We start from the raw sequence: 13,897 nt of genomic DNA on the forward strand, positions 1-13,897 counted from the left end.
CCATAGACAGGTAGTTTTGTATAGTCGAAATATGAAATTTTCTAATTTAATATGATGTTTTAATTATAAACAGTTTCATTTTAATTTTTAGTTAAAAATATTCAAGAAAATTATTTTAATATTTTACAGAAATTAATTAATCAAAAAAATTATGACTAATTCAGAGCAAAGCCAACATAATTACATAAGATTATTGCAAAATTTAGATGTATCCATAAATAGTTGTATCACATATACATACATGCGAGTAATCTCACTGACTGACGTTTCTATATCTAATAGTGTACATTTGTATCTGTGTTGGTGTATTACAACACAATAAACTCAATGTATGCGCATAAATATGAATTTTTAATATTTATAAGTCAAAAAATGTATACTCTTACTACAAAAAATATTTACAAGCATGCTCTCACTATAATATTTTTTTGCGGGGCTAACTTTAAAACAAGTCCACAGCGCCGCCTAAGGCTACTTTTTATAGAACACATAACTTCACAATCAGCTCTGTTTAGTTGTCCTCCTTCGGCGGTGGATGCTTGAAAATCTCTTCGAGCTGTGATATTAAACCGATGACACGATAGTTCTCCTCCAGCATCGCGAATTCCTCCAATGGTTTCAAAAGCTTCAGCGCGTCGGTGTAATTAGTCACGTGTTTGGGCAGCTCCTCCTCGTCGCGGTCGCTATGCTCCGACCAATGTCCCGGACTATGTGCTGGTCGCTCGGTAACTGGTACGCCAATCGACTCGATCTTTTGTATTTTCAGCGGTTGGTGCGTGAAGCTCGCCTCGCTGCTCGGACGTTTGCGACCTAAGCTTATTGTTTGAGTTATTTCAGGGGTGTGCGTATTATTGGTTTGCGATGTGACCGGTGACGCAATTTTTGGCAACGGTGCTAGCGGTGGCACTAATTCACTTAAGCTCACGACTCTCAGAGCGGGCAGTTGAGCGGCATGGGACGTGGTGGCTGGCGCCGCGTGTTGTTGTTGCACGGTTTGTGTGGACACCGGCGCGGCAGGTGGTGTTGGTGTTCTGCGGCGTTTATTAGTTTCGACAGTTGCTGCAGTTGTTGTCGTAGGCGATGGTGGTGGTGGCACAAGTTCACTTATGTTTGGTTTAACATCCTGCTCCTCTTCATCCGCGTCCAGATCTATGACTTCTTCTTTGATTTTCGTCACTAACGTAGTTGTTGTTGTAGCTGGTTTAGCGCTTGTTGCGCTCTGCGCACCCGTAGGTTTGCCAGCCTCATCGCTGCGTCGCAAGTTAAAGGTGTGTATTTGCACTAGCGGTGTGGTTGTTGCTGCGGTTGTTGTTGTTGGTTGCTGCGCAGTTTCTTTTGGCGCAAGTGTTATCGTGCTGGGCGCCTGTTTCTTATTCTCCTGCCTGCTGCAGTAGCTCAGTATGTCCTTCAGGTCGAGCGAAAGCGGCGGCGGACGCATATCCTGCGCTTGCTTCAGCATTGCCGGATATATGACCGTTATGTACTGCGTCAACCACTCTTTATCCGGATAGAAATTGTCGATTTTCAGCATCTCTTTCAATTCGAAAGCGACTTTGCGCAACGAGTTCTCATTCATACGCATCTTATGGTGGTGTCTGGCGCGTTGCCAATACTCGAAGAGCGTCTTCTTGAGAAAGTTGATTTTGCGTAAGCGCCGTTGTTTCATCTCCTGCAAAGCGGCTTCATTCTCGCCAGAGATAGCGATGCGCGTGGCGGTGCGATATAGATCGGATTCTCTGTCCTCAATCGCGCTTGGGCTTGACGCCTCCGCTTTGGCTTTATTCTTCGTGCAATAGGTCATGATGTCCTTGAGATCCAGCGAGGTGGGCGGTGTGCGTGTGATCGTTATTTGTCGATTTGACAGCGAAAAATTGTAGGTCGCTTTGAAGTGATTAATCCACGCCTTGTTCGGCATGAAATTATCGATTTGTATGATATCGCGAAATTCGATGGCTTTCATGCGCAACAACTCTTCCGTTATGTGCGCCTTTGCGTGAAATTGTGCACGCTGTATGTACTCGTAGAGGCATTCGCCGAGAAAGCGTATTTTACGCGAACGTACCTCAAGGCGATTGGAATCGTTTTGCGTTTCAGCGCTTCGGGTGGCCATATAGAATTCCATTATAGCATCACGATTGGCGATTATATTCTTGATTTGCTCCCAACTGCAATTGAACATTTTCGCCACTTTCGTGTACATGGGCCGACAATCGTAGGCCTCTATGGCGGCGACGCGCTCCTCCAGCGTCAATATGTTGCGTATGCGTTGCGGACTCGGTTCCAGCACGGTTTGATCGATGTCGATGTAGTCCTTGACACTCTGAAATGTTACGATTTGTTCATTAATCAACTGTTTTGATATTGAAGTTTGTAGTAGAAATCTGAAGAATTGTAAAGGCATCATTGTCGTTGTTGAGTGGAGGCGAGGACTAATGAAAGCTCTTGTGCGTTTTTTTCGAAAATATTTGTCTTTGACAGTTTCGTTTGACTTAAAAGCCCTCAAAATTGGAGACATAATTCAAATAGGTTTATGTCACTTTTGACTTTGAAATAAAACTCTTTAGAACTACATATCTTCTCTTGCGCTACATGTTTTAACCAATGATTGTGGTTGGGACCAAACCACTGTCTCCCAGCCTCATAGCCAGTATGAGCTGTTATTTTCATCGAGTGCATTTTGATCTCGGGTTTATGTCTAAAAAAATCCTGGTTTATCGGTTTACAGCTCGAAAATTTGTAAATTTGATAAAAGACGAATGATAAATGAAGTATAGAAAATTGAAATTTCTCTTATATGCAGGGTTGCATTTTTTTAATTAAAAAAATAATATTTTGATAATTTATTTTCAAAATTATTATTCACGATTGTGGAATAAAAAAAATACAAATAATTTTTTTTTGCTGCGTAGAGTCTCCTCTCCCCCCAAAAGTTATATTATATAAGAAAAATACTTGGAGTTGCAAGTAAAAATTATACAGTTCCCACCCCGAAGTTCTACTCTTGATCCACCCCTGATGGATATTCATCATTGTCTCCTGGTAAATGTTAGAAAATCTAATTCTTTCTATATATTGTTTTAACAGTAAGCAATAAGATCTAATCCATTATACTGTATGTTTAGATATTTATATATCAATACTATACATAAATAATGCAAATATATTATATAATATAAATAGTACCTATAAACGATTTAAAACCTCTACCCAAGCTTAATCTAGTTCAAAAATGTATCTGTTACTAACCTTTTTCTTGCTGATCTCCGGTATCGACTTGTTCCGTAATGAAATTGTGTCCTGTGACGTTCCAAAATGCATACGAATATATGTACATACATATGTAAAATAAGTAAATATTAGAATATGAATTAAATTAATTATGCATTAAAATTTCCAAAAGCGAAAGAAGTTTACTTGGCCACACTCACCTTAGCCATGTTCGACGGCTGAAACTGTAATGATAAATGGCAAAGCCTGTTTTAGCGTAAAACAAAAACCGTTCAAACGTTCCCCGATTTGAAATAAAAAAAAACAACACGTAAACAGCAGCAACAACAATAACAACAATGATAACTAAACACAGAAAACCAGAACACTTAAGAGCTCAGTGTCGTTAGAGTTGAAACCAGACCCACAGCGTAGAAAAAACGAACTCGCCCAACCGGTCCGCGTTTCGCTGGCGCAAGCGGTAACCAGTTTTTTCCTTGTGCTGTTCGCAAAACGCGTATGCATCAACAACAACAACAGCAAAAAAACGGCATGAGCAAGCGCACTGTGCAGGCTGGTCGTGGCTAACCGGTTTTCTGCTAACAATATTTGCAGCGCTGCTCCAGTTGTGTGAGTGCGTGTGTATGTGTATGTATGACTGCGCGAGTGTAGGTTGTTGCTGCTGCACTCGGCAGTGTTGTTGTTGTGGCTATTTTGGCAGCTTGTTGTCGTTCGGTTAGTCAGGTGATGATTGCTTGCCAATGATTCACGCAAAGCAATGTGTGAAAGCAGCAACAATAAGAACGCAATCGTAGCCGCTGCAGTAGATTTCGTGAGCTTCAACAACTCTACGTTGTTGTTGTTGTAAGCAAACAGCGACTAGCTGATGTGCTTGTGTGTAAATTAACTAAAAGCTTTTGTGGGCGCGAAATTGCTTTCTTTTCCCTCGCAGATCTTGATATACACTCCAACTGTGTTTGTGTGCGAGTATGTGTGTGTGTGTGTTAAAAATTAAGTAATACGCTGACGATCCAACACTTTTTTCGTTATCAACACTGAAAGCTGCTAAACAATACTAAATTCAGTTCGACGCTTCTACAATGTTCGCTAATGCGCTCCCTACAGTGCCGCCAACAACCGCTAACGCCCTCGAAATGGAGCTGAAAAACAAGCGCAAGTGAGCGTCAAAGAGAAACGCACACGGACAGCGCGCAAGAGAATATTTTTGTGCGTGTGGGAGAGTCACGATTGCAGGGTCGTTAGAAGCGGCCTCTCTCCAACGGTTCTTCGTAGCCACGTTTTTCGCCTTGCACGCCAGTTGAGCAGCCGCGGATCGAACGAAAAACGTGTTTAGCAAGAGCAAGAATAAGTGCAACAACAGCAATAACATACAATTGCGGGCACACACCGCAAGTGAAAGTCGGCTGACGAGAGCTAGTGTCATTGTCGGCGCTCACATGCGCTCGCTTTGCCATTGCGAATGTGTAGAAGAAGCGTTGTGAGAGCATTTACTCACATAACCGCTTCTTTAGAACATGCTTTTACAGGCGCTCTGAGTATCGCGTCACTGTGTGCGTTAGATAGGGCTGTGAAATATATATGTACTGACGATAGCATATATGTAAGTATGCATATAGTTGTATTTTCATATTATGTATGTACATGCATACATGTGTGTATTTATACATAAGAATGTGAATTTAGGTTATTTTTAGATGTGGCGCTTCGGCTAATATTTCATATGCGAACGATATTTAATAAATATGATAAATCGAACGTAGTTTTGAGTATTTATTTACATTATTATTATTTAATAAATACCTTCATATGTACATACATATGTATGTACATAATTTACTCTTAGCTAAGGGATTCATAATGAAATATATAATGATCTTCAAGTCTATTTGTACGGAAGTATAATATGTATGTATACGAGATGTGTTCAAAAAGTATCTCGAATTTTGAATTTTCGCGGGTTACGTATATTCGAATTTCGAATTTTTTGTGGCGTTATGTTGGTACTCATGTCTCTCACTTATGCCGACAAGCTCGGCCATTTTGAATGTCCATTTAATTGTTGACTGCTGCTTTGCTTGCACGTGTTTTGGATCGGCTTCGATCTTTAGCTATTCAAAAAAATGGTGGTACAAAATGCGCTCAGAAGGCCGAGAAGATGTGAACGACGAAGAGCGTGCCGGAAAAAAATTAATGAAGTGGAGAAAATGGTATTGGCCAATCGTCGAATCACCGTTAGAGAAGTTGCTGAGTACCTAAACATATCGATTGGCAAGTTATGCGTAATTTGCGCGAAGCAATCCGCCAGAAACGCCCGGATTTGTGGAAGAACAAAAATTGGCTTTAGCACCACGATAACGCCCCTGCTCACACATCGTTGCTTGTGCGCGACTTTTTGGCCAAAAACAACACACTAATGATGCCGCAGCCACCGTATTCCCCAGATCTGGCCCCCTGTGACTTTTTCTTGTTCCCTAAACTGAAGAGGCCCATGAAAGGACGACGTTACGCTTCTCTTGACGAGATAATGACGGCATCGAAGGAGGAGCTGAAGAAGATAAAAAAAATGATTTTTTGAAGTGCTTCGAAGATTGGAAAAACCGTTGGCACAAGTGTATAATATCTCATGGGGATCACTTTGAAGGGGACAAAATAGATATTCATGAATAAATAAATAATTTTTGAAAAACACAAAATTCGCGACACTTTTTGAACACACCTCGTGTATCAGTATATATTATGTATTTTGGTCTATATTATGTATTTATGAGTATTATCATATCGTAAATGAAACAAGTCAGGTGAACTTAGGTGTGAAACGTCACCCGGAAGTTCGAAAATCTTTATAACTATTTGGGGCTCAGGGAGGTATTGACCCGATTTAACCCATTTTTAATACGCAAAGACACTTTAATCAGAAAAGTATTATCTCTGAATTTCAAATGTATGTACATACATACATATATTTCATACATTGGCCGATATTTTTGGCTAAATCAACTATAGATACTGGGGTTCACATACGCTATCTAGGAGCTTGAACAGTTTTGGTTCGATTTAGACAATTTTTGGGCATAAGGTGGCTTACCTCGAAGGAATTATTAGTGCAAAGTTTTATCCCTTTATATTAATTGCTTGTAGTTGTTCAATTAAATCATAAAGAGTATACAAATATCTTTATAATAGATTTGAAGAATTACTCTTTGATTTAATAGGTAATGAATACACCCTAACCCCTTAGAAAAAAATTGTAATTTACATATATATTTAAGTGTTTCAGTAATTCTTTATGATATAAAATTCGTCTTAATTCATAAATTCCTTATATTTTTGTTTTCCAGAATTTAAATGTGACCTTGATAACCGCAATGAAAAATGAAAACGGGGTAATTTGGTAATATACGACAATAACAAAATGAAATCTCGAGGTCTGGATCTCTCAAATGGAACAAAATCTAATGAAACTCATACAATTATTTAAAAAAAAATGTCCTTCAATAAAACTTGTTATGCGTACTCGTTTGAATTGAAGAAATGTCAGTATTAAAAGAATACAACCTTTTAGTGACCGATCGAGTTCAGTTGAAAAGCAATAAGTGAAAAGGAAAGGACCTCATAATGGACACAATGAACATTGATCAGTACTCGTTTTATTGACTTGAAGTTGTGGGCAGTAAGGCGGTATATTTTCTGTGCTGAAGGTCATTCTTAACATCCGGTCACACTTAGTAACACCGACCTAGCTGGTCCCAAGCCCATGTTGAAAAAAAAGGATGCGGGTTGGTATGGTGGAATGACTACTAGTAAGCGTCTCGGTCTCGGTCGTCTGGCAGCCGCAACCAGTACACAGGTCACTGTTACTAATGCCGAAAACAATCAGCTTCTCAATACTGAAAAACAAATACAAAATCCGGAAGCAAAATACCAAGCCCCCAGCGAGGTACCCAACAAAATAGCTAGCAGTAGTTTAACCGCTCCAAGCATCGATAATTAGTTTGTATTCACCGCTGATGGCGACGCTGGGCGTTCGGGAGGGAGTATGTCAGCGGAGTGCAAAATTTCTTCCTGGCGGTGTTCAGCGATGGTCTAATGGCCCTAATCCTGTCGTCGTCCTCGGACATATGTGCCTTTAAGTTACATAATGCGCGCTTCGAAAAAGGTAAACCTGCAAAATCTCCCCTGGAGAGTTTCCCAACTACCGTTGCGCATTCTAAAAACATCACAGCGTGCGAACAGACTATACCGCTATCGGCACGAATAACCACTGAGAAACATCTTGGCGCTCCTTTGTTTAATAATAAGGAACGTTGAAGAATTCATACCACAATGAGCTCGTCGGGACACCCTGGTAACTCCTACTCGCAATGGTTAACAGGAACAGGCGATGCCGAGGAGCGAACTCCTTTTCAGGAGTATAAGCCTTTTAGTAGAAATACTGTTTATGCAAATTAAATGTCGCTTGTCCCAAATATCTGCATATCAAGCCTGCGGAAGAAAAGGAAAAGCAACTAAAGTATATTCCTTCTCAGTAGAGAGATGTCACATATGAGGAAGTTAGTTTCAAACGTAGGTGGTGGGTATGAGTGAAGCTCCTATTTTAATCTATGTTTAAACCGGCAGGTCCATTACTTCACTAGTATATTTCACTTTCTTTCACTTTCACTTTCAGCAACTAGATAAAGCAGAATAGTCAGAACGCGGTGCTGGTAAATTTCAATATGGAGGCTAAAAAGGACGAAAATCGGGCTGGGATACCAGTCCAAACGTCGGTGGGAAAAGTGGTTGCTACCACCGGCGGGCACAGCGAGTTTACAAACTGTGTCGCCAGTGGCCATACTTCTGCTGTGAAGGGAGCAGTTCACAGTAGTAGTGCTATTGCCATATTCGGTTTACAATGTAGAGGTGCCACAGTCCATGTAGATATGGACCTTGCATGTATTGACAGCGTCAACATAACTGAAGAGTAAGTATTGCCAGGCTCTTCAGGGGATGCTGATTCGCCGAAAAAGCCTAGGTTTAGGTCAAAACCCAATAAGGAGGGGTTAAAAGTGAAAGCGATCTACAAAGCTGCGGTCGAAGTCAACGGAACACTTAGCTGCAAGGAGGAAATGTTGGCTTGGGCTACAGGAAAAATGGAAGAAGGCCGAGCTTATTATGCATCGCGACCGCTGAAAGCGAAACAGCGAGGCCAAATGACCGACCGAAGAGGAAATACGACGATGTAAGACAAAATGTCAGGCTCAGGGTCGACGGAATAATCGCAGGCAATTGGCAGCTGTCCGATGAAAGCGAAACAGCGCGTCCGTCTAAACGACATAAATGGAAAGACGATGCTGTAAGGCCAAATGTCAGTCTCGATCGTGTTAGAATTGACTACAACCAGCCATACCATACGTCGCGGCAAAAATTCACGTTCACGGATCCGAGATTCGCAAATCGGGTCGACGAAAGAATTTCAGCCAAATGGCAGCTGTCCGCTGAAAGCGAAACGCTCTGGCATACTGAGAAAATCGAATACAACTGGCCATACAATACTTCACGGCAGCAATTCACTTCGACAGATACGGAATTCGCAAACTGGATCGATGAAACAGCTTGCCCGTATAAACGACCGAAGAGAGAAGATGATGCTGTAAGGCCAAACGACTGCCTCGATCGAGAGAAACCCTCAACATCTAGGGCGGCAGCAACGGCCAGCGAGATAGCCAAGAGGCCCTAATTGACCGTAGCCACCCCATGCGCTCTTCGCAAGAATCGATAGGGCTCCGGGCACGCTTATACCAAATTTCGATGGACGGGTGAGGACAGGTCCTCACTTCTATGGGTAAAAGAAGTGATTAGGAACCTTCAAGGCCTGTGGAAGGGTGCCCTTCTGGACATTGTGGACCGTAGCTGCATTCTCATTCCTCCGAAAGCGAAGGTGCTCATTCCACGAACGGTAGAACCGGAGGATGCACTGCGGCTATTCAGAAGAAATAAATTCTGATATGCCGACGGAAGATTGGAGGTCTTGAAGGTTACCAACTCCGACAAGAGAGATGTCAGCCAATTGTACTTTCTTCAAATAAATAAGTCGTCCGAAGACATTTTAAACGGCCATCCAGACGATAACAATGAAAATACGTTGAAGGATAACGAGATGGAGGAGGATCTAGAAGATATTCTATAGGCCACCTTGAAGCTCCATGACGCAAGTAAGGGTGAGCCGGTGACTCAACCCGACCCCGAGAAGAAACCCGAATTTAACAGTGAAGGTTCTTCAAACATACCTGAATAATAGCAAGTAGCCTCTGACTTTATCTAGACTAAAGTCACCAACATACTAGTCGTACTTCCCGAGTTAAACAAACAAGGTCAGAACAGCTACACTGCTAAAGAAAAGTACTATATGTACTCACATATTGATCAAAATTTCTCTTCAGATGACCTGACTGTGGTAGACGTAAAAGATGGCAAGAATTAGACACACACCTTTCATCCAGTTACATGACCCACGGTTATGAAGTGCCACTATTCCAGTAGAACTCAGAAGGTTGGTGGATGCGGCAGATAAGACGAAGAACTCTTTTGATAGGCACGGACGGCAATGAGCATAAACTCATACTCGGTATCTTAGGATTTTAAAAAGTATCATTCGGAATTCAATTCGTCTCGTCAATCTGATCATATTGATACACAAACATAATTCTATATCTTCATTGGTAAAGAGAAATATACACTTTTACTAGTTTTATACACATATTAATTTGTATTTTTCAGATGCATTGTGCAGAATACGCTGAAAATCGTTACGTTACACCTATAGAAGAAAAAAGGGCGCCGAACGTCACACCTCAATATAATCTGTAATAGTAATATTTGAAGGAATTAATACGCGCCGCGACTTCTCTGTTAGCGGCTGTTTACAAAGTCGAATTTTTCTAAAAAAGCGATTTAGAGAATCACGTGCCAATTTAATAGTTCGAGCTATGGAAGTTGGACTGTGTTTAAAATATATAAATAATTTTTTAATTTTTCTTAAGTTTAATTTTATTTGCCATTACAGATCTATATTTTCTATCTATTTACACCTAATAAGCCCATGTGCCATTGAACAGAACAAATAATAATCGGACGGTGCAATACTTTGGGTATACCATAAGCGTCTCCAGCTAATTTTTAATGTGTTGAAATGCCACTATTCCAGTAGAACTCAGGAAGTTGGTGGATGCGGCTGATAAGACAAAGAACTCGGTTGATAGGCACGGACGCCGATGAGCATAAACTCTAACTTCGGTTAGGTCGAGCGTTGTCATCAAGTATCATTACTTTTTGTGCCTTTCGTACTATTGAGGTCATAAGGAACCGAAGCGCCTTATTTCTGGATTATTCCGAACGACTCCAATTCAGCGTCTTCGAAGGTTTTTGGCCTTCGTTCACGCGGACGGTCGTTGATAACGAAATCGCCGTCTTTGAAGCAACGAAACCAATCACGGCATATGGTTTCCTTTTGAGCAGCATCTTCGTAACTTTTTGGAAGGTTTTAGTTAAAATTTCTAAGGTAGTCTTTAAAACACCAAATTATGAAGAAATTGTGAAAAATATGCTGACAAGCTTTCTGACCTTCATCCTTCAGGATCAATCAGAATCATCTGGTTAAGTTTTCGGATAATTTTTGAAATTATATTGAGGAACAGCGAGAGAGCGGTGCATTCAGGATCTAAAAGTGAGGGAAAAAGTTATCAAGTCCTTTGGGATCGTCATATAATGACTATCTCAATGAAAAGAAAACAATCAAGAGCCCTTATAATATTTTCTTCAAATAAACTAGTTAAAAATTATCAGACTAAAAAATTTATTTCGGAAATTTTAATTGCTAAAATTATTAGAAACATGCTAGAATCTTTTTGATCTTACAAATCTACAGCTAAAGATAACTCTGAAAATTCTTTGGAACATAGTATTGAATAATTTGTATTATTACATAGACACCTAAAAACTTTACCAGCCATTAATCTAGCAGAACAAAGTTATTAAAATGTTTTAACCTAACTTAAATTTATATAGTTAATATTAATTTATATTCCGTATTTTATCACAGCTTCGCTGTTCGCACCACTATCTGCTTAGCCTTATTACGCTAATTACAACAGCGAATCGCAGCACTTTCATTAGCATATTGCCTGCGTGCTCTAAAAAATGATTTGTGCTTCCGCGGTACAAAAACAAATATCTATATGTGTATGTATGTATGCCGTGGCTGGCCTACACTAGTCACTTCCAAGTATGTTTTATATGCTCTCGCAGGTATATTTCATAAACCTAAGTACATATATTAGTAATTATCTTACGTAGCTTTACTTTTCGCATCGGCCGTACTCCTAAATATATACTCCAGTTGTGTTATCAAGCTAAGCGCGCTATAGTTCTCCTCAGTCATGACGAAATTCTCCAGAACTCTTAAATAACGCAACGCCTCCTTATAATTTGTTATACGTGTGCTACGTTTTGGCTGATTTGTTGTTGGTTTTTGAGTTGTTGTGCTGTAAGTGTTATCGCTAATATCGGTGGATTCAATTTTAACAACCGAGACTAGGTCATTCTCCTCAGCTTCGGTTTTTATACTGATTTCAGTGGGTTCCACTACCTGCGCGCTCTTAGTAGTGCTTGTACTTGGCACAGACGTTTCGACATTTTGTTCTTTGACATCTGACATTATGCTCATAACAAGCGCTTCGATATCGTCTTTAAGACGTCTTTGGGTTTTTGTTGTCGTGGGTACTTTTGCAGTTTTTTCTTTAGTTTTTGCACGTTCCATATTCAGTTCAGTTTCACTTTTGCATAACTCTTCCACTCTTTTGCTCAATGCAGCAATGCGCTTATCTTCGGCCAACAGTTTGCGTTGCTCCTCTTTTTGCTGCTCGCGCACATATGCAATAATGTCATTGCAATCCAACGAGCTACGCTTACCCATATCACTCTCCAATTGCTCCAACGTCTTCATGAGGTCCACACTATTGTGTTTTAGTTTGAAAGCATGCAGCCACGCATCGTTCGGTGTGAAATTCTCAATGGCCAGGGCTTCCTTCACCTCCAACGCTTTGCGGCGTATGGCGGTCGCATCGGTAGACATGCGATGATTGAGTGCGCGTAGTAGAAATTCAAAGATCACTTTGCCGAGCAATTCGATTTTCGCCTCATTTGAATTGTCCACTGTGGCGTTTAGATTCTTGGCACGTACGCTCTCATAGCTCTGCAGCAGTTCATCCTTGCTGCCCATAATTCTCCTAATCTGCAATTCACTACAGCCGAAATGCATGGCCAATTGCCGATAGTTTGGTATGTATTTGTAGGCCTTAATCACTTGTATGCGTTGGCCCAACGTCAGCCTCTTGTAGGACTTGTACTGGCGCCACTTCAGCTGTTGCGGCTCCATTTTACATATATTTATATATATCTAACTTTATATAAGGTTGTGTAAATATGTATGTATGTATATACAACAAAAGCATGCAAAGCTATTTAATTTTGAGAATTAGTCATATAAAGCGCCGGAAAACCACCGTTACAGACGAAAAACAACACACCACTACCAAATTGTATCGGATACTGAGCAGCTGACCAAGCCTTGGCAGTGACGATCGTCAGAAACACACATGTGTACCCATTAATATACATATGTATAAGAAGAGTAGTAGCCGAGGGAAGTAGTGCGCTCATAATCGTATTTCCCACATATAAACTCATGAACAAAAGTATGTACATACACACCTAAACATACGTGCATAGCTAAACACGAGAGCGTCTCACCGCTTTCAAGAGAACAAGTTTTGGTGCAATTTTAGGCGCGAGAGCTGAGTTTGAGAGTCAATAGTATACATATATATGTAGTAGCGCGTTTATATGTGTATGTATACTTATGTATGCATGTATGTATTATGCATGTATATATGTAGCTTTCAGCACTGAAATTTTGTAAACATTGCGTGCTCTCTCTGCTATCGCTTGCCGAGCGTTTGGCTGTTATATTAACAAGTCAAAACAATGCCGAACAGCTGTTTGAGAAGCTAAAAACCAAAATATACATATAAATACATATGTATGTATGTACATGTAGATAGGTACATAGGCCTGTAGATAGGTGAGTATGCAAAAAATCTCAGTAAAAGTTTTAATTAATTGTATAATATTATGGATATAATTTCAAATACTCGTACAACCGTTATTTATTGTAAGTGTAACAATAATAATAATTCTCAATATCTATAATTAAGATCTCCAAACGTACGCGAGAGCCCTAATACATGCTAATTCTAAAAGTGAGTATGAGAGAGCGTCTCATTGCTCTCTTGATATTCGCTGAGATAGGCCAAACTTTTTGGGAGTCGTAGAACAGGTGTTTTGTATTTGCATGAAATGCTGAAAAGAAAACAAATTTTATATTATTTGTAAAAGCTTAGAAGCGTGTGATGTGAAACAATAAATTGGTGGATTTAGTTCGGAACCGAATTACTGTATGTATATTAAATACTCTTGCCACTTTTTAGGGTTACTGGGGTAAGGTATGCTTAAAAATTTTCGATGCCGCACTGTGCTGTTCTAAATAACGAATAGGTGAATGCCCTTAAAGGAACATCCTTGGTCCTATCACGCATTCAGACCCAACTATTTGGCATTAGATCGTTGTAAAATG

General features: G+C 40.2%; 3 protein-coding genes across 6 annotated transcripts in view; 1 reads left to right on the forward strand and 2 right to left on the reverse strand.

The window, feature by feature from the left end:
• LOC120776599 overlaps positions 1–10,366 on the forward strand; it is a 41,959-nt gene extending 31,593 nt beyond the window's left edge. The window contains exons 5-9 of one of the 4 annotated variants that reach the window (XR_005705444.1): positions 6,567–7,798; positions 7,895–9,578; positions 9,648–9,926; positions 9,985–10,070; positions 10,271–10,366. The gene's annotated coding sequence lies outside the window, so the exon portion shown is untranslated. Of the gene's footprint in view, positions 1–6,566; positions 7,803–7,894; positions 9,579–9,647; positions 9,927–9,984 lie in introns of all 4 variants that reach the window. The other 3 variants (XR_005705443.1, XR_005705441.1, XR_005705442.1) reach the window with 3 other exon arrangements.
• Positions 191–4,305, reverse strand: LOC120776598. The gene is made up of 3 exons (XM_040107382.1): positions 3,429–4,305; positions 3,247–3,297; positions 191–2,320 (listed from the first exon to the last, which is right to left on the reverse strand). Exons 1-3 carry the CDS (start codon positions 3,435–3,437, stop codon positions 512–514), a joined length of 1,869 nt encoding a protein of 622 aa, XP_039963316.1. The 5' UTR covers positions 3,438–4,305; the 3' UTR covers positions 191–511.
• A 1,185-nt stretch (positions 10,367–11,551) lies between the features above and the next one.
• On the reverse strand, positions 11,552–12,640 carry LOC120777012. The gene has a single exon (XM_040108116.1). The coding sequence runs from the start codon at positions 12,638–12,640 to the stop codon at positions 11,552–11,554; it is 1,089 nt and encodes a 362-aa protein (XP_039964050.1).
• Between the last annotated feature and the right edge of the window lie 1,257 nt (positions 12,641–13,897).

This window comes from Bactrocera tryoni, chromosome 5, assembly GCF_016617805.1.
Source record: "Bactrocera tryoni isolate S06 chromosome 5, CSIRO_BtryS06_freeze2, whole genome shotgun sequence".
Taxonomy (NCBI): domain Eukaryota; kingdom Metazoa; phylum Arthropoda; class Insecta; order Diptera; family Tephritidae; genus Bactrocera; species Bactrocera tryoni.

Excerpts from the sequence above, each read along its gene's own strand:
- LOC120776598 (XM_040107382.1), bottom strand. Across the intron at positions 2,321-3,246 it reads CGGAGATCAGCAAGAAAAAG|AGTGTCAAGGACTACATCGA; the intron begins GTTAGTAACAGA and ends GTAACATTTCAG.
- LOC120777012 (XM_040108116.1), bottom strand. The coding sequence starts at position 12,640 with ATGGAGCCGCAACAGCTGAAGTGGCGCCAGTACAAGTCCTACAAGAGG.